We start from the raw sequence: 22,376 nt of genomic DNA, 5'->3' as shown, positions 1-22,376 counted from the left end.
CTCACGACCTGAAATTGTCCACGTTGTGCGGCTCAAGCCGTACCACCAGCGTTGACGAACTTCGGGACTTCGCGTAACTGACCTTTGGACTTTGTTTCTTTCCGTTGTTTTCTTAAATATGTTTAATAAGTGTGCTTTTGTGTTTCGCTCTCTTTGTAGCATCGGAACGATGCTTTTTAAGAGGGGGGTATTGACACGTGTATTTATATTTATCGGGCGACCAGGTTTCGCCGCTTAACAAATCTTATCGCACAGCGTGGGACGCGCTTGCATGTATGCGAAGTTTCTGGAAAGTTATCGATGCTTCTATGCACAGTCTGTTATCGCCGAACCTTGTGTTATCTGATTTATTCGCCTGACGCGAATGACGTAGAATTTTATGGAAGGCACGCGTGTTCCAAAGATTAGTCTGGAACATTCGACGACTGCTCTATAAAAGCCGACGCGCTTGACCCGCTGATCAGATTTTCGACGATCGCCGAGCGTGTTCGCCGCTCTCGTTGCGCTATAAGTGTAGCCTGTTTTGTGGGCACAGGCTCGCCCAATAAAAGTTTTCTTGTTCACAGTATTGCTACTGTGTTATTCAACGTCACCACCACGTGACAATCTGTCCTCCAGGGCGGCATTCTGTACCGAAGGAACTTCCTCCCTGACGGCCCTGATCTTCTTCTTGTTGTGCCAAAACGTCTATGACATACTGTGCTCTTTGAGATGCATGACACACCCACTGCAGGACATCTTGGGGTAACTCGCACGTACGACCGCGTCCGCCCCCGCTTCTATTGGCCTGGTCTCGCTCTCTCCGTCCGACGCTATGTTGCTGCCTGTGATCCCTGCCAGCGTCGGAAAACACCTCAGGTGCTACCTGCCGGTCATCTCCAGCCAATCACCGTCCCTGTGGAACCGTTCTTTCGTGTTGGATTAGACCTCCTCTGTCCCTTTCCCACGTCATCCTCTGGAAGCAAATGGGTAGCCGCCGCAACTGATTACGCCACCCGATACGCTATCACGCGGGCTCTCCCTACCAGTTGCGCCACTGACGTCGCGGACTTTCTCTTGCGCGATATTATCTAGCTTCATGGCGGCCCGCGACAGCTGCTTGCTGACTGTCGTCGGAACTTTCTCCCGAAAGTTATCGCCGACATTGTGCGTTCCTGCATCATTCAACACAAGCTGACTACCTCATACCATCCTCAAACGAATGGTCTGACAGAGCGGTTAAACTGTACTCTTACCGATACGACGTCCAAGTACGTTTCCAAGGACCACGACGACTGGGACATTGCCGTTCCTTACGTCACTTTTGCGTACAATTCTTCCCTGCATGACACCACCGGCTTTTCACCATTTTATCTATTGTACGGTCGCGAACCGACCTTGCCCCTATATACGGCACTTCCTCCTGCTGCGATCTCAACAATCGAGTATGCGAGCGACGCCATCGCCCTCGTGGACCATGCACGCCAGCTTCCCCGTACTCGACTGACGGCCTCGCAAACCACTCAGCTGCGTCAGAACAACGCCTGCCACCATGACTTACAGATTTCGCCTGGTGCGCCCGTGCTCCTGTGGTTGCCCTCTCGTTACGTCGGACTTTCAGAGAAGCTCCTTTCGCCATATACAGGGCCATACCGTGTGCTCCGCCAGGTTACGCTTATGGCGTACGAAATTGCTCCTGTGCGTTCAACCTCTTCCTCTACTCTGGCATCTAGTGATGTTCTACACGTCAGTAGGCTCAAGGCTAACTACACGGCTTCCGAGTCCTGCGTTTAGTCGCTCCGGGACAGCGATTTTTCCGCCGGGGCTAGTGCTACGGAACATTATTTGCGATGACAAAGCTGGGAGCAGGGTAAAGACGACGACGACGACGATTAGAGGCTAGCGCTGGCTGTTGCCTCTTGGCCAAGTGCGGCGTATTGCGTTGTGAATATGCTTGTATACAGCTTCTAGTCGACGTCTTCCTACGTAACAATATTAAACGCTGACATGATCAGACAGGTTTTCCTGTCTTCCCTTTTATTTATTTTTACGCCTAATTTGGGACTATAGCTTCCTCTTAGGTTCTAGAAAGAAGAAGCAATGGGGACAGAGTGCCCCAGGTTTAAGAAGTCATCGTTTAAGAGTACCCCTGGTTTAAGAAGTCATCATAAATGGGTAGCCTTCACTACCGATTAAACTACGGCGTACGCCATCACAAAACCCTAACGACAAGTTGCGCTAGTGACGTCGCTGACGTTGGACAATGCGACGTCATTTTAATGTATGGTGCTGCGCGCCAATTACTAATTGACCATTGCGTCGTCGAAGACAGCCTCCGCTCCTGCTCGAGAAAGCACAAATTCAGCCCATCATACTACCCACAGACGAACGGCCACGCGGAGAGCGTCAACCAGACCATCAGCGACACGCTTTCGAAGAACGTTGCCGTTCGACGCCTTGCTGACCTCGTCCGCACTCTCTGCCGCTGAATGTGCCCACGGCGCGATGGCACGCGCCGACCACGCGTGGTAGCTCACCCGCACCCTCCTGGTGGCCTGACAGGAGCATCAGAGACGCCTCTATTATTGCCACCATGGCGACGTGCATTTTTCTCTGGGTTTTCTGGTGCTTCTCTGGACACCCATTCGTCGTGGTGGCCTCTCTGAAAAGCTGGTGTCGCGTTACACTGATCCGTACCGAGTGGTGCGACAAGTGACTGATGTCACATATGAAATCATCCCCGCCAACTCCTCAGCGTCGTTGTCAGCTGCAAGTAACATCGCTCGCGTAGTGAGACTTAAGCTCTACCACGCACCTTTCACCATGGATGTGTTGCTTAAGCACCGGAACGACGATTCAACTGCTGGGGGTGATGATATAGAACAGCCGCCTCAGTGTGGCCGCATTCAAGAGGTGGAAGACGACATGTTCACGATTGATATAGGGCAGTCATCCTGACCAGCGTTGGCCTACGTGCAAATATATTGTAACTAGCTTTCTGCATCAGCTACACGTAACAATATGTATTACATTCACTTAAGGCGGGTTACAAAGCTGCGCTAAAGGTGCAATGGACGTGCATGTGAGGAAGTATAGGTCGCTGACGAGGGGCTAGATATAGTGTACACTGTGACGTCACTATCGACGAGAACTATAAACTCTGGCCTACGCTACTTTGTCGACCCTGCTCGTATATTGTAGTGGTGCTTTGTGGCCAGCAAACCACAAATATCAATTGGTCGTACCAAAAAAGACCAGATATTAAATACGTTTACCGACGTCTGTTTGCCATCTATAAAATGTTCCACTAGTACATGGCAGTCAAGATTCGTCCAAAAATGTCGAATGTCTTTACAGCACTATGGCGGGTCATTTACCCATCGTTTACAGCACTATGGCGGTTTTCCCCATCATCACTGTGCATGTTCGAGGACATACGAGAGGGAGAATGCATTCCTGAATTGTGTAATATCCATATGTACATTTTAAATTTTCAAGTTGGAGTATTAAAGCACAGAATTTGTTATGACCGCATTTATTTTTGGTAACGTGGTTATGAGCAGCAATTTCGCGCCACCTCTGCACGCACTGCTGAACACCACCCGTCAAAAGCCAAAACTATCGGTTTCGGCCACATCATTATTTTTCTCACACATAAATGCTTTCTTTTTCAGGTATAACTATTAAAATACTGTTAAAATATCTAGTCTTTAACTTGCTGGTATATTATGAGAGATCATAAAGAATAAAGAGGTTGAACAAGCAATACCTTTACTTCACATCGCCACTGAAATCAATTCAGCGGGCGCCTCGAAGCAGTGCAGGGTGGGTAATTTACCGCGCGCGAGCAGCATCATATGTGTTTCTTCAGCGTGTGTTTCTTGTCTTCGGTTGACCGTGGCCCAAATACGTGCACAATAGGCAGAGTTGCGCAGTGAAATTTAGAGCAGCGCTTCCGTCTGCCATTTGTGGTACGTTTGCTGGCCTTGCGCAGCGCTTACAGAAATGTCCTGAGGGCAACGTCTTGGCGGTTAATTTTCGGACATATACATATTGCATGGTTTATGATGCTCCTCTTCAAGTGTCAGAGATATTTCTCATTTGCAATACTTATGTCTAACTATCTTGCCGCGTTATGTGCTTGGCACTTTTGTCGTGTGACAAGCGGCCTGAGCAAAATGCTGACCAAGATAAACATTGAATCTCGGAGTTCTGCCTGTGTGGATTTTTCATTTAGCATATATTTTTAAAGAGAGCTAGAAAGTACGGGCTTTCTATGTTGAATCTCGTGCCCCAGAAGCCGGTGCTGGCATGCAGTTCGTGCACTTTTGCCAATTTATTAGCCTATGATAATATTACCTCCTACTATTCAGTTTTAATGTATTGAAATATAATTCCGACATCGTGAATTTTAGTCCTTTTCTTAGTGTTAATACCTTTTTGTCATTAATTTTTATTTCAGTGAAGTTAAATTTTGAAGAATTCGTTTTTATTAAAGTCCTTTACTTTGTCTTGCGTCCACGTTTGACTTGTTTGCATATATTTAGAACATGCAAGGAAGATTTTAATACGTATGCCTCGCTGTGTGCCAATAATTTTTGTAATAAAGCAATATCAGTTGTATAAATAAAAAATACCATTGGTGTGACATTGCGTCTCACCTGTATATTTTACCCAGTGCTTGCTGAACTCACTTTTTCCATCTAGCCATTGGATGGTTCCTAATAACTCATATTGAACAAAATACAGATCTACGATTTTGTGAGCCTATATTTCACATTTTGATAATTGCTAGAACTATGCGTAATAAGAAAGGTAGCTCATGAATGTCTCAATTTGTATTTTGGTGGATACACTTTTGCGCGTTAAGAACACATTTCCGACAAAATCACCAGCTATTTGCCTGCAGTGGTGGCAACTGTGGCCTTAGTGTGCCTCAGCAGATGCACCATCGAGGACAGGTGCAAACAGCGGAGCGTGTGGCCGAAGCACAACTAAAGGTACAATGCATGCCGTCGGCCACTCACTGTGCACGTGCGTGGGCGTGTGGTTCTCACGCAGAGTGCAGCGCTGCTCGCCCTACTGCGATAAACGTCGCCCGCCTTTTGTCCGAAAGTTGTTTTCTTATCGCGCCACGGCAGCGTCATTGCCCCCTGGCAGTAAAACGTTGTGGTGGCAAGCACCATCGCCGCATGTGCAGCATGATGTAGCTGTCACGCTCCATTTCTTAATGTGCGTTGCTTTGCTTTTGTTTCATCATCAAAGCTGCCAGTGTCTAATCGTAATTTGAATACCACCAAAATGTATTACATTGGAGGAGCAACAACAGTGCTAGCCACTTTAGCAGTAATCGCAGATAAGAATGGTACTGCAATGAAGGGGCGAGCATACAAGCTTAAAACAAATTACAGGTGACATAATCGCAGTAAGACGAGCAGCACCGCACTCTGCGTCGAAACCACATGTGCGTGCATGTGTACAGTGATGGCTTGCCGACGCCGCACACTATGCTTTCTGTTATGCTTAGGGCACACGCTCTGCTGCTTGCAGTTAATTTTATCGTGAACAAGAAAGATTCACTAGATATCCTATGGACCTTCTACTTGCCTAAAATGAACATTTATTAAAGGTGACGGTCATGTCCAGGTGCAATATCCTTTCAACGTTACAGTAAGGTGATCGGGATGGGACTTATAAGATCCATAATCTCTATTTGTAGTGCTGCTTGGGGAAATATAGATATGTGTAGGATGGTGTGCAATGTCTACAAGATGATGTTCTACGAACATCTATGGGACATAAATTGTTAACTTCGCCTTGGCCTTTTCGCTTGCTGAGCAGGGTGTGGTTATTCCTCGGTACAAGGGATTTGGCTAAGGATAAGAGAAAATGCAAACAATTGGTAGCCCACGTATAATACATTCATCGCGTCCAAAGCAAGGAAGTAAACTTAGCAGTACTGCGCTCAATTGCGAGGAGTAGACAGAGGGAGCCACATATTGATTTGTTACAAACGTCCTTGAACGCCTGTTGGCAGAATAGTATGGAGGAAGGGAGAGAATAAATGCTTGTGGACGCACCCAAGAGCAAGCTCACAGCGTATCCGAAAGGCGCTTGGCAGTGGATCAAGCCCAACTGGTACACGGCTTCTGCAGAGCCGTTCAGGTATCCACCTCCGACCCACGTGGCTGAGAGAGACAACACACTTTAATGTGCAGGCGGTTCGCTTAGAGGCACGAAAATAACGCTGCAAACTTTAATTGCCGTGCCTCGTATATAGAGTCGGGCATTCTGTCGAACGCGGAAGTATCGGGAAAAAAGCCCGACATTCACTAAAGACAACATGGAACACGTTCTTACCCTAGAAACAACAGTTAAAACACATAAAAAAGAATCAATCACTCACGCTAACCGGTAGCATGGACGCGATAAACGCTCTTAATGTGCTTCTTTACTTCAAGTGCATTTCGCGTGTTCGAAGAATGGGCTCCGTTCTTGGCGAACAAGCGCTAAGCGCACTGGTATTTTATAATCCATATGCCTTACGAGATCATACGTGACTGTCCCAGCCCGCTGCAGCAATAACGCTTCTCGGGTGTACGTTTTTCGGGGCTACTTTTTTCATACCGAACAATTTCGGACCATAAGCCACTTAGCGCAACATGGAAATATATAAAATGAAATCCGTGGAGACAAGGAGAGCGCTTACTTTCGACTGTTTATTCCGCATACAAGGACGGCGCAATACATAAAAACATGCACTGCGCTGCATGCTAAAAATATTAAGCGGAACCTCTCCGAACGCGAACGGTCCAGGATGTGTGCAGCATTATATGGCAGTCGGCGTGGTGCCAGAAGTGTTACGCGTGACACGGATGTGATGCACGTCCATCATCTCGAATTTATTTATATATGCCTGACGAGTTCGATATTTACATTGCAGAACTTATACATACTACCTGATACGCCTGCTTAATATACTTTTCTTTGCCTCGGTTTAACGTATGTTCTCGTTTTGGACCCTCTTTAGTCCCCTGCCATCATTGGCCCTGCGTTTAGTGGAGCGTCCGATTCCTGCAGTGCTTGATATTGCCCTCTTCGTATAGGCTTAGGCATTTGTGGCATATATGTTCGAAGCCTCCTTTGTACGTACGGCGGACGGGCACGCAGAATGCTCCGCGCCAGCGGGCCTGTCACTATCGCCGACCGTGGGTCGTTTGTCACTGTTCTCCGGATGGCATTTCTGAACCGCGTGCATATAGCCTTAAAATCCAAATTCTCTTCCTGTATTCGGAAAGCGGTTTTCTGGCTTTGCTTACAATATTTCCACCGATCCGCCACATGAAGCTACGCTTTGAAACCTCAAACGCCCTTCACTGCACTCGAAGCAGGCGTTCGATAAACCGTCACTCGGAAGAGCGCAACTAATGCCACGCTTCTACACGACGCAACTCGCTTAGCGTGAAAAGCCTGTAGTATTTGACGAGCTGCTGCGTCCCTACTTCTAACTTGAATCCCTATCTTTTCTAGCCATGGCTGACATTAGACAGTTATAGCATTCGCAACTATAGCGTACGTATACGCTATAGTTTTGTGTACGCTTAGCAGAGCACGTTTGTTACAGCTTTAGTTGACCTGCGAGATCTTTGAACCTCAGAGGCCATATGTCATCGTTGTAGCTATTTCCCGACTGCAGCGATAGGTGGCGCTGACATCTCGAAGACGTTAAACCACCTCAATCTCCAGGCGCAGCCTGTTCGTGCTTACGCATTGCATAGAAATATCTAAGGCGGAAAATAGACCTCGGTATTTAGCCTTCCTGGACATAAGCGGTGCATACGAACACGTGAACAGGGAACTCCTGTGGAACATATTAGAAGATGAAGGTATCGGTCATGAGGTAATTGATTTCCTAAAGAAAATATATCGAGAAAATAATGTTGAAATAATATGGGAAAGAATTAAGAGTATGACAACTGTCGAGGTACACAAATGATTAAGGCAAGGTTATCTTCTATCACCTCACCGCTGCTGTTCATGCTTGATATGATAAGTATGGAAAGAAGACTACAAGGAAGCAATCTAAAGCATAATCTGTCGCACAGATTAGGCGGAAAGGTTCTTGAGCAATGACTACTGGGTTTAATGTATGCGGACGATATTGTACTGTTAGCAGACAGCCAGGAAGATTTGCAAACCCTGGTTAATTATTGTGGAGACGAAGCAGACAGTTTAGGTGTGAGTTTTAGTGCAGCTAAGTCCGGTGGGATGTTTTTGAACGATACAACTGATCAGTAGTTTACAATACAAGGCCATGAAATACCCCGACTGGCCGAATACAAATATCTAGCGGTATGGATCAACAAAGGGCAGATGTACACGGAAAAGCACGAACAGTCTCTCATAGCAAAAGGGCGAAGAGATGCCGGGATAATGAAACATAGGGCAATGTGGGGGTACAACAGGTATGAAGTACTGAGAGGTCTTTGGAAAGGAATAATGGCGCCGGGGCTTACTTTCGGGAATGCGGTTCGGTGCTTGAGGGAAGAAGTACAGTCGAGACTAGAAGTAAATCAGAGAGCTATTGTAAGATTAGCGCTAGGTGCCTACGGGAAAACCACAAACGAGGCAGTTCAGAGCGATATGGCCTGGCCATCGTTCAAAGCACGGGAAGCTCAGATTAAATCCCTGTACGAGATAATTGGACGATAACAGGTGGGCAGCTAAGGTATTTAAATACCTATACAGAAAGAGCATTGACTCACAATGTCGGAAAAGAACTAGGAAGCTATCCAGTAAGTATGCCACACAGGAGTACGGAGAAATACAGCATTAAACGACATGTTAAAAACACGGAAGGTAAAAATTGGATACATTCAATGAAAAATAAGCGTAGTTTTGAACTATACCGATACTGGAAACAGCAGATCAGGAAGGAAGCGTTTTATGATAACTCAAAAGGCAGTGCCCTACTCTTTGAAGCTAGGTCAGGATGTCTTAGAACGCGAGGCTATAAAAAGAAATTTAACCAAGAAGACACAGGTATATGTGTGGTAAATCTGTAGAAACAATAGAACACCTCATACTAAAATGTGATGGTATCCATCCCGATGTCGATGCGGGCACAGTCACGCTTCCTGAAGCCTTAGAGTTTACAGATAACATTAGACACGTACCGTATTCTTGCGATTCTAAGCACCCCCCGATTCTAAGCACCCCCCCATCTATTATCGCGAAAATTTTGGAAAAAGGTTTGCATGCGAATCTAAGCACCCCCCTATTTGTTAGGAAGAACGCGTAGCCAAGGCCGCCAAGCGCGCTTGCTCACTCTGGACTCATTGCTCGGCGGACCTGCAGGCACGCGTTCGATGCTTCTGTTGGACGCGTATCGGGCCATCTTAGCCTGGAAGTAAAGACAAAGCTTCGGAGCATCCATAGCGACTTCATTGTGATTCCGTGTGGCATGATGCCAGTGCTGCAATCCCTCGGCGTTTCAGTCAACAAGCCCTTCAAAGCCAATCCCCGACAGGAGTATGAAGAGTGGGTGCGAAACCCTGACCCGAAGAAGACGACGACGGGAAGGCTGCAGAAAGCGTCCCAATCAACCATCGCAAAGTGGATTTCGGATGCGTTGAAGAGAAACGAAGTGGACGTTGTGGTCAAATCATTTAAGAAGTGCTCGATTACAAACAACTTCGACGCAACGGAAGACGACCTGCTTTGGGATACCGAGAGCAGCGGTTCAGGCGGTGCGACGAACTCGAGTGTCAGTGCTAGTGACTGAGCATCCTACACAAGCCATGGGTTCACTGTCTGTACCGATTTTCTTTTGAATGTTTGCAAAATAAAATCTTATTTCTCGCACCCCATCTTGTTGTGATGTCGCAGCGAAAAGAGGGAGGGGGGGGACATTCTAGATTTTTCGAATCTAAGCACCCCCCTCACTTTGGGCATCGCGATCGTGGAAAAGAGGGGGTGCTTAGAATCGAATAAATAAGGTAAATAAATATGCTTTGGAAATTAGCAAAAAGCGATTGCCGGATCAAAAGCAGAGTGGTGACGTAAGGTTAAAAGTGTATGAAGGCGTATTTAAAGAAAATGGGGAATTTTAATAAATTACAATACAGTGAAACAAATATAAAAAGCTGAGCATGGTGGCAGCTGCCATCACCCCGTTTCAAAGGGGACACTCCTACCTTCCATCCGTCCATCCATCCATCGTTAAAACCCCTCAATCTCCAAAAGTAGCGCCAACCACATCCCTCCTCCTCCGCTTTGCGCGGCCTCGACGATGGCGCCGCCCGTGCTGGCCCTGCCGTAGCAGACGGCGGCTAACACGCTACCGCAGGAAATCTGCGGTAAAGTGCGTTCGAGCACTGCTGAGCAGTTTTAACGCGACAGCGTTAAGGAGCTCGTGTCGCAGAAAAGCCGGTGTCGGCGTTGGCGGCGTTGGTCGTGAGCGATAAATCCCGGCAGGCACGTCATGAATAAAAAAACAACTTGCAAGATGGGCTGGGTGGGGATCGAACCAGGGTCTCCGGAGTGTGAGACGGAGACGCTACCACTCAGCCGCGAGTTTTTTTATTACCGGCTTGGCAAAAGAAAATACAATGTGAGTATTACATGGCCATAAAAAACAACTAGTCAATGCCGGATCAGTGTGGTGTGATAAGAACGATGTAGGCTAGTCACTTTGTCCAAACCACTTAGCCAATCAGGAGGATCACTCTGTGCACAGAAAAATTCGCGTATATATAACGCACTTTCAATGAAACATTCATGTGCTGGGGCCTGAACAATGCGCTCATGTCTAATATTCATACGCGTTCGCCACACACTGTGCATGCACAGAAGCATTAACAGATCGACAGGCTGGTTGCGCGCATGGCAGGAAGCGTATTCCGAAAGCACTTAACGGCAATTCCTTTTTAAGGCTTGGTTTTAGAATATCCCACAAAAACACTGCGTCATGACAGTCCAAAAAGATATGCTCAATCGTCTCCGATTTTTTGCATATAAAGCAGTTCACAGAACAAAATACAAAAATGCCTTTGCTTTGCAGCCACGGTTTCACTGGGAGAGTGCCTGTATGTAGTTGAAAAAAAGAAAGATTTAACAGAAGCTCTTACCGGCATTCGTTTAACTCTCTTAAGAACATCTCATTCTGAACCTAAAATAAATACTGTACGATACAACTGTACAGGCAAGAATACATCAACAAGATCTCTGTACAACTTCTTACTAGTAACAACGGCCAGATATTCACTAGAAAGTCTTGCTTTTAGCATTCGGAAAGACGCGACCACTTCACGCAGAAAAGCACTTAAAGGCATTGGCCCCGTATACATGGACGACGCTACATAATCAGGCAATGAATCACGCAGTCTAGCTTGAATCATTGTTCTCAGAAAAGCATCCTTTTGATCCCGCAAAAAAAAGAAACCTGCTTAGAATCTGTTTGAGGAACAAACGTGACAACCCCAGCCCCCCATTCAACACTCTAAGGCACTGATTACTACGACTTGTACGTTCCCATGTCGAGGCCCAAATGAACATCGCAAATACTCTATGTAGCTTTTGCACAGACATCCTCGTCAGACATAACGCTTGCATCACATAAAAAATTTTCGCGACTAAAAACAAATTACACACTGTGGCTCTTGCAAACATTGAAAATTTATGCCCTCCCCATTTGCCGGTCTGGGATTTCATTCGCACTACTTCATTGTCCCAATATTCTTTGCTATCTCGATAATGTTCGAGGGGGACACCTAGGTAGGTGCCTGGAGTTACCGCCCATTGCATGTTACAAAAAGTCTCAAGTTTGTATTGCCAATTCTCATGCCAAAAACCAAGACACTTGTTCCAGTTCATAGCACTTGCACTTGCAGTACAAAATTTTACAGCCTCTTGTACAACTGCTTTAACACTGTCATGGTCCGTAGAAAACACTGCTACATCATCAGCGTATGCTAAAACTCGAACTTCAGTTTTATGAAAAGTGTAACCCCGAATGTTTGGGCTCTTCAGCAGCTGCAAACAAAAGGGCTCGATGTAGAGAGCGAAAAGCAGGGGGGATAAAGGGCAGCCTTGTCTCACAGCCGACAGCACAGGAATGCCATAACTTAACTGGCTATTAATTATCAGCTTCGCTATACAACCATTGTACATCATTTTAACACCTTCTGTAATAACAGTTCCAACCTTGATATGGTCTAGGATCGAGAACAGAACTTCATGTATGACTTTATCGAACGCCTTGTGCAGATCTAATTGCAACATGGCCACGCGCCCATACATTCCGTCACCGCATTCAGGGACAGTTCTAGCTGTGTGAACATTGGTAAAGATTGACCTGCCTTTTATGCCGCATGTCTGATGTGGCCCTACCAGTGACTTAATAACACTTTGAAGGCGTTGAGCTAAAATCTTCATGAATATCTTATAGTCCACGTTTGTTAGACTGATGGGACGGTATGATTCAACAGACTGTTACTTAATCGGATCATTAGTACTACGTGGGACGCTCGGAAGGATGGAGGACTTGCTTTCATTTCATAGAATTCGCTAATCAGCCTTTTAAGTGCGACTGCCATTTCTTTTCTAAAGGCTTTATATAGAGATGCACCGAGACCGTCTGGCCCAGGCGACTTGTTTGCACTAAGCTCCAGAATCGCTGATTCAATTTACTCAGCCGTAATACTGGCTTCTAGAGCGTGCACAAGGTCATCCTCTAATCTCGGCATCAGCGATAGGAATTCTGTTCTGAAGTAGTCAGTGTCCGGAGTATTAAGCCTGAAAATATTTGTGTAATGTTCGACGAATGCCTGCTTGATTATTTCTCTTCGATTTTTGATTTCGTTTTGATAGCATATTTCCGTTATCTCTTTCGACAACGCGTGCCTTTTTTCATCACTGAGCGCGCGTTTGGTAGGCGTCTCTCCGGACCACAGTTTCTCGTTACGCGCCCTTATCACTGCGCCACGGTACATTTCTTCGTCTATTGCCTCGAGCTTAGTTTTAGTCTCTTTAATTTCTTTTGAGAACAATCCCGGCTCGTAGCACTCCGTCCTTAGCATAAAATCTAGGGCACTCTGCAGCTCTTTACCTCGTTGTTTTTCTTTTCGCCGGAGCGCACATGATCTATCAATAGCGGCTATTTTAATATCACATTTGAACTGCTCCCATACTTGCATAAAACTTCCGGAGTTACTTCGCAGCATGTACGTTCGCTATATAATCCTTGACATTAGTCACGTACTCTTCATCTTCCAGTAATTCATCATTAAACTTCCACAAGTCCCAATTAAATTTCGCAGCTATTCTCTTCGTACCGATTCTAACCATGACTAGGCAGTGATCACTAAAAGAGACAAAGATCGTGTGGTAGTCAGAACATAACAGCGAACATTCGACAGGAACATATATACGGTCCAATCTAGCATGACTGCCTCCCTGAAAGTGAGTGTACATTGCCTGGCCTTCATGCTGTCGATATCAAGCCTACATCTTCAAGGTCGTGCTCACCTACAATTTCGGAAAGTAACTCGGCGCTCCGATCTCGAAAGGAGCGGTTTGTTGTCCTATCCTCTGGTCTACAGACGCAATTGAAATCACCAAGCAAGATCACCCGCCTTTCAGTAAGCAGGACAGGCTTCACCTGTCGGACGAAACTCTCCCGTTCAGCAATTGCATTCGGAGCGTATACACACACAGCTCTCCAAGCCACTCCATCCGATTCAAGATCACACATTACTAAACGCCCACTTTCACACGAGAACACAGTATCGACAGCCCCAATACCATTTCTTAAAAAAATAACGCAACCACCCACTCTTCCAAGAGCATGACATTCGCAAAGGCTGTATCTGCTACGATAGACCGCTACCATTCTCTCCGTTTGTTCTTCGCCTTCAATTTTAGTTTCCTTAACCGCGAGCAAATCTATTTCGTTTTCTAGCAGAAGGCGGCTCAGTTGCAATTGCCTTCTACGCGCCGACAGGCCGCTTATATTAAGCGTAGCAACACGTAGGCTGGACGTGAGGTTGGCAGCCATCTAAGGAAAAGGGAGACGCCAATCAGTCTACTCACACGTCAAACAGGGTGAATCTATATACATTATGGCGTTTGAGCTTAGTACTGACCCGATCAAAGACCGGGCTTCAACCGTTGTGGCAAAAGAAGCCTCCGGTAAGGCGGAGGGGGAGCAGACGCAGTACTGCGTTCCGGTGGCAATTTCGGTTTGGGCTTGAACGGTCCGCGGCGCGTTGAAAGTGCCTTCGGCGGAGGCTCCTCGCCGCGTTCACCGGCCAATCTCGGTTACTGATTATCCGAATCCTCGTGAGCCCGCTTCACTGGTACACTTGACGCTGCGGGCATCTCGGTATCGGCGTCTTCCTGGTTGTCGCCCTGCTGCCCAGTCGTAACCAGGCTTACAGCAGTCACGCTATCCGCTTTTTCTGGAAGGAACGCTGGCTTCGATGCAACGGCCGGCTGGATTTGGTCCTTACCGGTTGGCTGGTATCTGCAAGGGGTGCGGGTGCGGTTTCCTTGGATGTTGACTCCTTGGTAGCATCATCTCTCCCACTTCTGCGGGTTGCTTCGACCGCGTCTGCTTCATCCATGATGTGTTCGGCCGCTTCATCACTTCGTGCCTGGCCCGCAACATTAGCGTAGCTGCGCACGCACTGGCTCTCATCGTGGCCGAAACGTCGGCATAGCCCGCAGCGTGGCACACGACACTCACGGCGTATATATCCTTTTCCAGGAACATGGACGAGAGCAACGTCCTCACCAACGCGCAACTGATGGGGCAAGTCCTCGATGGTAACACCCACCTTCAGTTTAGGTGTAACCGACCGTGTTGTTGAAGCCTTGTCGACACAGCCTTTAACCTTCCATTGATCGCGGGTTATTTCGGCCACTTTTCCGAACGCTGCTAATGCCGCGCGCACGTCGTTGTCTTGCACACCGTGGAGCAGCCAAAACAGCTTCAGCCTGACGCCTCGTTTGGTCGGGTCAATAACCACGCAGCGGTAGTCTTTCACATTGAAAGCTTCGGCCTGCAGAATCTTTGCCTTCGCTCCTTCGCTGTTGAAAGTAACGGCCCACAGGTGGTTCATCTGATATGCCCCAAGGGCAACCACATCCGGCAGCAATGACAGACGCGCTAGGGCGTCGCGAAAATGCTTGACGCGATATGGCTTGGCGGTGACATCACCATGCAGAAATACTGTGTTGAAAACACTGGAACCTGATGGCAGATGCGGGACAACCATTTCATATTCCTGGGCAGGCATTTCAGTGCTCCTGATACCGCGACCCGGCTGAGCCGCTAAAGCCGCTCCTTGGGAGCCCATGAAGCACACGTCCGTCACGCTCGGTGGCCGGAAGTCGTCTCCCACTCAGCCACGAGTTCGATGCTTCAAAGAGGTACAAAAGCGCCTCTAGAGAATGCGGTGTTGCCTTAGAAACGAGCAGTAGAAAGTTATACTGCGGTGTATATCGGTAATTATGAACATGTAACTTACAGAAGTCGCAGTTACACGAGTAGCGAACTGCGTTTTCGCTACATTTCTTCTACGCTTTCCACACACGCAGAGCCATCTTGCGGCAAACACAGAAAACCCCCTCCTCTCAATGTACGGCGCTGCCCCGACAGGTGTGCCGCCACGCGTGCATTGGGGCTGTGCGGGAACTGGTGCGAGGCGCGTCGCGGCCCGGACTCCCTCTCCCATGACGACGCTTCGCCTTGCTCCCTCACGGGTTGCAGAATCAAGCATCCTCCTTTCTTTAGATCCCTGTCTGTCTCCCTCTCTGCCCGTGCCGATCACGACGTTTGGGTAGCGTGCATCGTTTCCCCCTCCGAGACACCGAGTTCTTTGGTTCATTCCGCTTGCTGAGGCGCACGTATCGTTGCCGCGCCGAACGCTGCGTTAATCGACGCTCACCGCGTCCGATGCGGGGCGCCTCGTAAGTGATCGCTGCGCCGTAGCCCATTGTCTTACACCCCTTGGCGGGTCGACGGGAATGCTGTCCCGTTCCACTCTTGAAGGCGAAGCTTAAGCGTCTTCCAATTTTTTTCAATCGAGATATTGCTTCGTCAGTCGGTAACTTGCTTTAAGAATGTCGTGTTGTAATTGCGGAAAACAATAGAGAAAAGGACCATCATTTAAGGCGTAAAGCATGCGCACGTTGGGAGTTCGTGTTGCTAAAACACGACACATGCACGTGTTGTGTTCAAACACGCGCGTAATTATCAGTCTCAGGTTTTTAGAGCGTGAAAGTATGTGAACGTAGTATCGTGTGTTCACATACAGTGCATATGACGCATGCGATACCCATTTATTTAATGAGACGCACAAAAATGTTAACGTTAAGCAGTAGAAATGTTCATTCTTGTCAGCGGGCTTGCGCTTCTTTGTCGCCTGTCTCGGCCATTATAATCCTGCACACAAAACGTGGTGGTGGTGATAAACTTTAATAAATATTGAGCCGTATCTTAAGCTATTCCTGGGTTGGCCCTTGGTCTCGTGAAGTGGCCAGCAGTCAGTGACGTCCGGCGGCTTCCGAAACCCAGCCCTCCAGCTGCTTTTGGACAGCTGGGTCGGAGCTGGACACCGCGACCTCCCATCGCTCGAGGTCAGTGAGTTGCCATTCTGATGGCGGCTGGAACTCAGAGCATATGTGCAGTATGTGATGGAAATCAGCTCTTGGGGCTCCACATAAGGTACACTCTGGAGACAACAGCCCTGGGTGCATTAGTGCTAGAAGGGCGGGGGAGAGAAAAGTGCGAGATTGTAGCTGGCGCCACGTCACCTGCTCTAATTTAGTGAGTGATTTGTGAGGCGGAGGATAGTGGAGTCGTTGCTCTCTGAAGTGGAGTGAAATTTCGTGGTATGTGACCATTCGGTCACGGGCGCTTCCTGGCTCGGCGGCTTGCCCTGCTCGGTTGACGTACGCTCAAGCGGTGTCATGGGCGGCTTCGTTGCCTGCATGGCCCGCGTGCGCGGGGACCCATATGAGTTGAATGGGCCTAGTGGGGGGCTGAGAGGTGTTGAGAATTTTTTGGGCGACGGCATGCGTCCTTCCTTCTGCAAAGTTTCTGATCACGGTTTTTGAGTCACTGAATACGAGTGTGGCAGTGGTTGAGGAGATCGCAAAGGCAATTGCAGCTTCTTCGGCTTCTAGTGAGGTGTGCGTTAGGGACCGATACAGCTGCTAGAGGTGAAAGATTGTTACCGATTGCGCAAATGGCAAAGGCTGGCTGAGTGGTGTATGCCGCGGCATCTACGTCGACAGCCTCCGTGTGCTGGTTTTAACGTTTGTGTAGTGCCTGGGCTCTTGCTGCGCGTCGAGCTTGGTGGTGGACTGGGTGCATGTTTTTTTAGAGTGGATGCACTGTTAGAAGCTTTTGGGTGGCCCCGGGGTGGGGTATGTAGGTCGGAGAGTGTTGGTTGGCTTAAGACCTAGGTTCTTAATAATGCTGCGGCCTGTAGGGGTGGTGGAGAGACGTTCAAGTTGTGCCGTCCTGTGAGCTTCGGTAAGCTCGGCTAGTGCGTTATGTATGCCCATGAGTAAAAGTCGTTCGTTAGAGGTGTGTCGAGGGAGATTGAGGGCGGTCTCGTTTGCCTTGCGAATCAGGGTGTTGATTTTCTCTTCTGCTCTCGTGGGGAAGAGATATGGGAGAGAGTATACTATGCGGCTGACGACGAATGCTTGAACTAGGCGACGGAGGTCATGTTCTCTCATGCCCCTGTGTCGGTTGGCAATTCGTCGTATGAGCCGCATTGTCTGATGGACGGTGTTTGTGAGCTTGGTTATCGTGGCGGTGTTCTTGCCGTCGCTCTGGAGTAGGATGCCTAGGATTCGGACCTTTTCCACTTCTGGGACGGGGGCGCCGTCCAACGTGAGTTTTATTGGAAGTGGGGGGCCTAGGTCCGTCCTACATATAGGGGGTCGAAGAATGAGTAACTCGGATTTGGTAGGGGAGCATGCCAGGCCGACGGTTGCAGCATGCGCTGCCACCAGGTCGGCACTGGACTGCAATGTTTCTTGTATGGCTCCAGCATTTCCTGTGGCTGTTCACAGTGTAATGTCGCCGGCATAGAAGGAGCGCGAGAGATTAGGTACTGCGTTTAACGCCTCGGCCATGGTAATGAGAGTTATGTTGAAGAGCAGCGGCGAGAGCACTGACCCTTGCGGGGTGCCTCTGCTGCCGAGTGCGAAGGTTGGGGAGGAGAGAGATCCGGAGGTGATTTCTTCTGTGCGGTGTCTTAGGAAAGCTGAAATGTATTTGAAGGTGCGCGGGCCGGTTCCTAGTGCCGAGAGCGCTTCTAGGATGGTGGTGTGGTTGACGTTGTCGAAAGCTTTGGTTAGGTCCAAAGCTAGTATTGCTCGCGTGCGTTTTGCATTTCCGGGGGTGGAGGGCCTCTTCTGAAATCTGAAGCATAACGTCCTTTGTCGACAAGTGACAGCGGAAGCCAATCATCGTGTGGCGGAGTAGGTCGTGATCGTCCATATGGTTCTGTAGGCGTTCCAGGACCACATGTTCGAACAGTTTGCCTAGACAGGATGTGAGGGAGATTGGGCGTAGGTTTTTTAGATCTAGGGGTTTGCCTGGTTTCGGAATAAAGGTTATGCGGGCGTGCGTCCATTGGGCTGGTAGCGCTCCATCTTGCCAGTACCTGTCGAAGAGGTCTGTTATAGCCTGTATGGAGTGCTCGTCCAGATTCCTGAGCATCTTGTTGTTGATTTTGTCTGCCCCCGGGGCCGAAGTGGTGCGTAGTTTCTGTATGGCAGCTTTAACTTCCCATTTGGAAATGTCCTCATCTAGTGTAGGATTCGGGCCGCCGGATTAGGTAGGGAGCGGGGTAGAAGGAGTTGTGGTAAGGCAATGTGCTTTAAGAGCGTCTAAGAAGACGTCATCTTGCAGAGGGAGCTTGTGCGGAATGCGGTTGACATTCTTCCTTTGCGCTGCTTTTGTGCCTCCTGGTTCGAGCAAGCAACGAAGAAATGTCCACGTGTCTCTGAGGCCGAGGTTGCCACTCATACGATCGCACAGCTGGCCCCATTGTTGGTGTGCCAGTTGGCTTGCATGTGCTTCAATCTCCTTTACGAGAGCGGCTATGCACCGCTTGAGTGCCCGATTGTGTTTGTGAGCGAGCCACCTTTTTTGAAGGCTGGCATGCGCTTCCCAAAGATGTAGTAAGCGACTATCTGCCGTCTCTGCATTTGGGCTGTTAGGGATTGTGTATGTGGCTCCAGCCACGTCCTTGGTGAGGGTTTGTGTCCAGGTGTCCAGATCTGTGATGGTGACTGGGACGTCTCTTCGGATTTCACGGAACTTATCCAGTACACCATCTGCAGGCGTCGTTGTCTAACCTGGGACAAGGTTGTGAGGTTGAGATCGGGGCTGAGTATGAAGTGATCACTACCGAACGAGTGCTGCGTGTTGGTCCAATGACTGTTGGGGAGGTGTTTTGAGAGGGTTAGGTCCGGGATGGTGTTGTGTTGAATACTTGTTCCGATCCTTGTGGGTTGATCGATGTCGTTGAGCAGGAATAAGCCTTCGTTCTGGATGAAAGTCCAAAGCGAGGTGCCGATACGACAGTTTTTACGGTAGCCCCAACTGGTATGGTTGGCGTTAAATTCTCCTATTATCGGAATGGGGTGGTCCGCACTGATCGTCAGTGCCTTGCGCATTGCTGCAATGAGAGGTGCCGGAGGGCCTTTTGGCGGGCTATATATGTTCAGTATGAAGAGGCTGCTGCCCATGCCTGTGCGGGGAAAGAGTTCTACTAGGAAGCCGTCTATGTCATCGAGCTCTAAATCGTGCTCAATCACGGTAAAGTTACGCTGAACCAGTGTCGCTTCTCGCGTTCGTGGCAGCCCGCTGGTTGACTCATGAACTGTGTAGTTTCGAAGCTTGACATTACAGACAGTTTCTTGCAATGCTATAACGGTAGGTATCTCGTCTGCTGAGAGGTTTTGGAGGTGAAGTTGCAGGTTGTTGCGTTTCTCTCGCAAGCTCCTGCAATTCCACTGCCACGCTTGAATGCAGCTACGTTGTGCAGCCATGTTGGGGCGCAACTGATGGGTCTATGAGATTTGGGCCGTGTGGCTGGGTGATGAATGTTCCTTGTATGTGGGGCTGAATTTGAGCCATAGAGGCCGCATGTGCACCTTGACGTCGCTCGAGGGCACTCATCGGGCCTGCAATGTTTGTCATCCATTCTGCAGTATCAGTGCATAGGGAGTTCATGTTTTGTTCGAGTCTTTGAATTATCGAGGTTAGCTGAGTGAGCACAGCTGTGTCTACTGAGTTGGGGGGGGGGGTCATATTCAGCTTGCGCCTTGCGCTTAACTGTGGGGTTGCCAGCAGGTGACGCAGCGCGTGAGGAGGAGGTGGAGGCAGGGGAAGGAGTGAGTTGCTTAGGTGTGGTATTTTGTATTGGGTTGGGGGGGGACAGAATTCTTTGTAGGCTGTTCTCTCCTGAGAAGTAGTTGTAATTGTTGGCGGAGCTCTGCAATTTCTAAACTCTGCTGTCTTAGTTGTGCTCTGAGCTCTTCATTCTCTTTAGCGAGCGAGGGAGGTCCCGGCTTCCAGCTGACCTGTTTATCCATGGGCTGGGCTTTTGGTCTCGGTAGTGGCGGGAAGGAGCCGGAACGGCTCCTGTGCTGGCTTTTCCGTGAGACGGACCTGGAACCGGTTCTGGAGTTGTTCCGAAGCCGGCTGCGTGATGACCGGGACTGGTGAGCCATGCTCTCGGTGGATGAAGACCCGGTGGGATTGTCTGTGGTGGTTGTAGCATTGGTGTTGGATTTCGGGTTGCCAGCCCAGTGGGAGCCACCGCACATGATACATTTGGAGTCGCACGTGGGAGTTGAAGTTTCCGGATGGGTGTCGCCGCATCTGTGACATCGGTTGATGACAGCTTGCGGGCAGACGTCCGATCGGTGGCCCGGTCTACAGCAGTTAAAACAGGCCTCTACCTTGGCTTTGAAGGGATGGCAGTTATAGACGGCTCTGTAGAAGTTGAGCTGTTTGGGAACTTCCTTAGTTTTGACGAAGGTTATCAGGATTGATTTAGTGCGGCCCAAAGGGCGCGCGCGTCTGCTATTGTGTAGCATCGGCTAGGGTTTAGTTCGACGAGGTCATTGAATATGTCTTCTTGGGTTTGGTTATAGATTGCGTTGTAGAGAATTCCACGTACGGCATCGTCGGGCGCGGTGATGTAAGCCTTCACCGGGAATTGCTTGTCGTTGAGTTGGAGCGTCTGCAGCTGCACGTAGTTTTTGGCACGCACCTCGGCAGGGGTGGTGATTGTGAATGAGTTATTGTGCGGGTTAACTCTGAGTCGGTCGTGCTGCCGGGCGTCATGGTAGTTGAGCTTCACAGCCGCGCACACAATAGGCAGCAGCGCGCCGCCGTTACATTGTCGAAGATCCAATCCGCCACCAGGTCGGAAAATTACTTTCAGATCAGTAGCCGGGAGTTTTGCTAGTGGAGCATGACGTTTAAGTTTTGTAGAAATAGTCTTGCCTTTATTGGGCGACGCCGACGTGGCCGGACCGGCGGGTGGGTGATCTTGGGAAGCCTTCAGAGCCGGATTCGAAGTGGCTAGGGTGGGGAAGACCACATTGCGGGCTTGGATTGCTCTCGACCAGCGCGGGTCGTTAGCGAAGTCTTCGGGGCTGATTGCGTCGCCTTGTAAGCTGTAAACCATCGTTGCCGAGGCCAACACGCAGGCGATGCGAGTCTAGACGCACCGGTCGCCGTAGGCCTGACGGGCGGCCGTGGCGGCGGGGGCTCTTGTGCTAGGTACAACGCGAGGCCTAGCGTTCCGCGCCTGGCTCGGAGCAGTAGAGTGCTTTTCGGGCAAAAACGATCGGAATTGCACGGAAAATGGTGGGAACGGGTGCCCAACACCTTCACTGACCGATTTTGGTTGGTATCAGTCCATTTCACGTCGAAAATCCGCCGTCCCGAGGGAAAATCCACGGAGCCGAGGTGAGGTGCGTCCGCTCGCTCCGCCGGCCACCTGGCGGTCCACAAAACGTGCGAGGAGCCGCTGTCATGCCTTCAATATTGAGGACGCGTGCGGCAGCAGCCGGGAAGGAGGCGAAATGCAAGAGGCCCGTGAGGAGTCCTCGTTGGTGTTCCGTAATTCTCCTCGCATGGGTGCGGTATGTTACAGCAGTCGCGGGGCGCTTTTTTCGTTGCGGGGTGCTTTGGTAATCGCGACGATATACATTTATTTCTTTTTTACAAGTACTGCTCCGGGAGGGCACATGTAACGGCTTACAGAGGCCTCTGGGGAGCACGTGACATTACAATTAAGTGTTCCCGTTGCCGCTTTGGTGCCCTGGAGGCGCCGTCAATAATACGAAATAAT

General features: G+C 49.2%; 1 protein-coding gene and 1 long non-coding RNA gene across 6 annotated transcripts in view; one reads left to right on the top strand and one right to left on the bottom strand.

Annotated features, from left to right (window-relative positions):
- LOC139054892 (uncharacterized) overlaps positions 1–22,376 on the top strand; it is a 216,738-nt gene that overhangs the window by 91,503 nt on the left and 102,859 nt on the right. The gene's annotated exons all lie outside the window — the stretch shown is intronic.
- The window catches only part of LOC135907603 (high-affinity choline transporter 1-like), a 294,531-nt gene that overhangs the window by 222,551 nt on the left and 49,604 nt on the right, over positions 1–22,376 (bottom strand). For 3 of the 5 annotated variants that reach the window (XM_070532592.1, XM_070532594.1, XM_070532595.1), the window contains one exon: positions 6,060–6,167. The exons of the other annotated variants lie outside the window; for them this stretch is intronic. In XM_070532592.1, coding sequence (XP_070388693.1) covers positions 6,060–6,167 — 108 coding nt within the window. The remainder of the gene's footprint in view (positions 1–6,059; positions 6,168–22,376) is intronic. 5 annotated transcript variants of the gene reach the window in all.

The sequence above is a fragment of the Dermacentor albipictus genome, chromosome 1 (genome assembly GCF_038994185.2).
Source record: "Dermacentor albipictus isolate Rhodes 1998 colony chromosome 1, USDA_Dalb.pri_finalv2, whole genome shotgun sequence".
NCBI classification, from domain to species: Eukaryota; Metazoa; Arthropoda; class Arachnida; order Ixodida; family Ixodidae; genus Dermacentor; species Dermacentor albipictus.
Note: the sequence above shows the minus strand (reverse complement) of the source record. Positions and strands in the feature narration are given on the sequence as shown.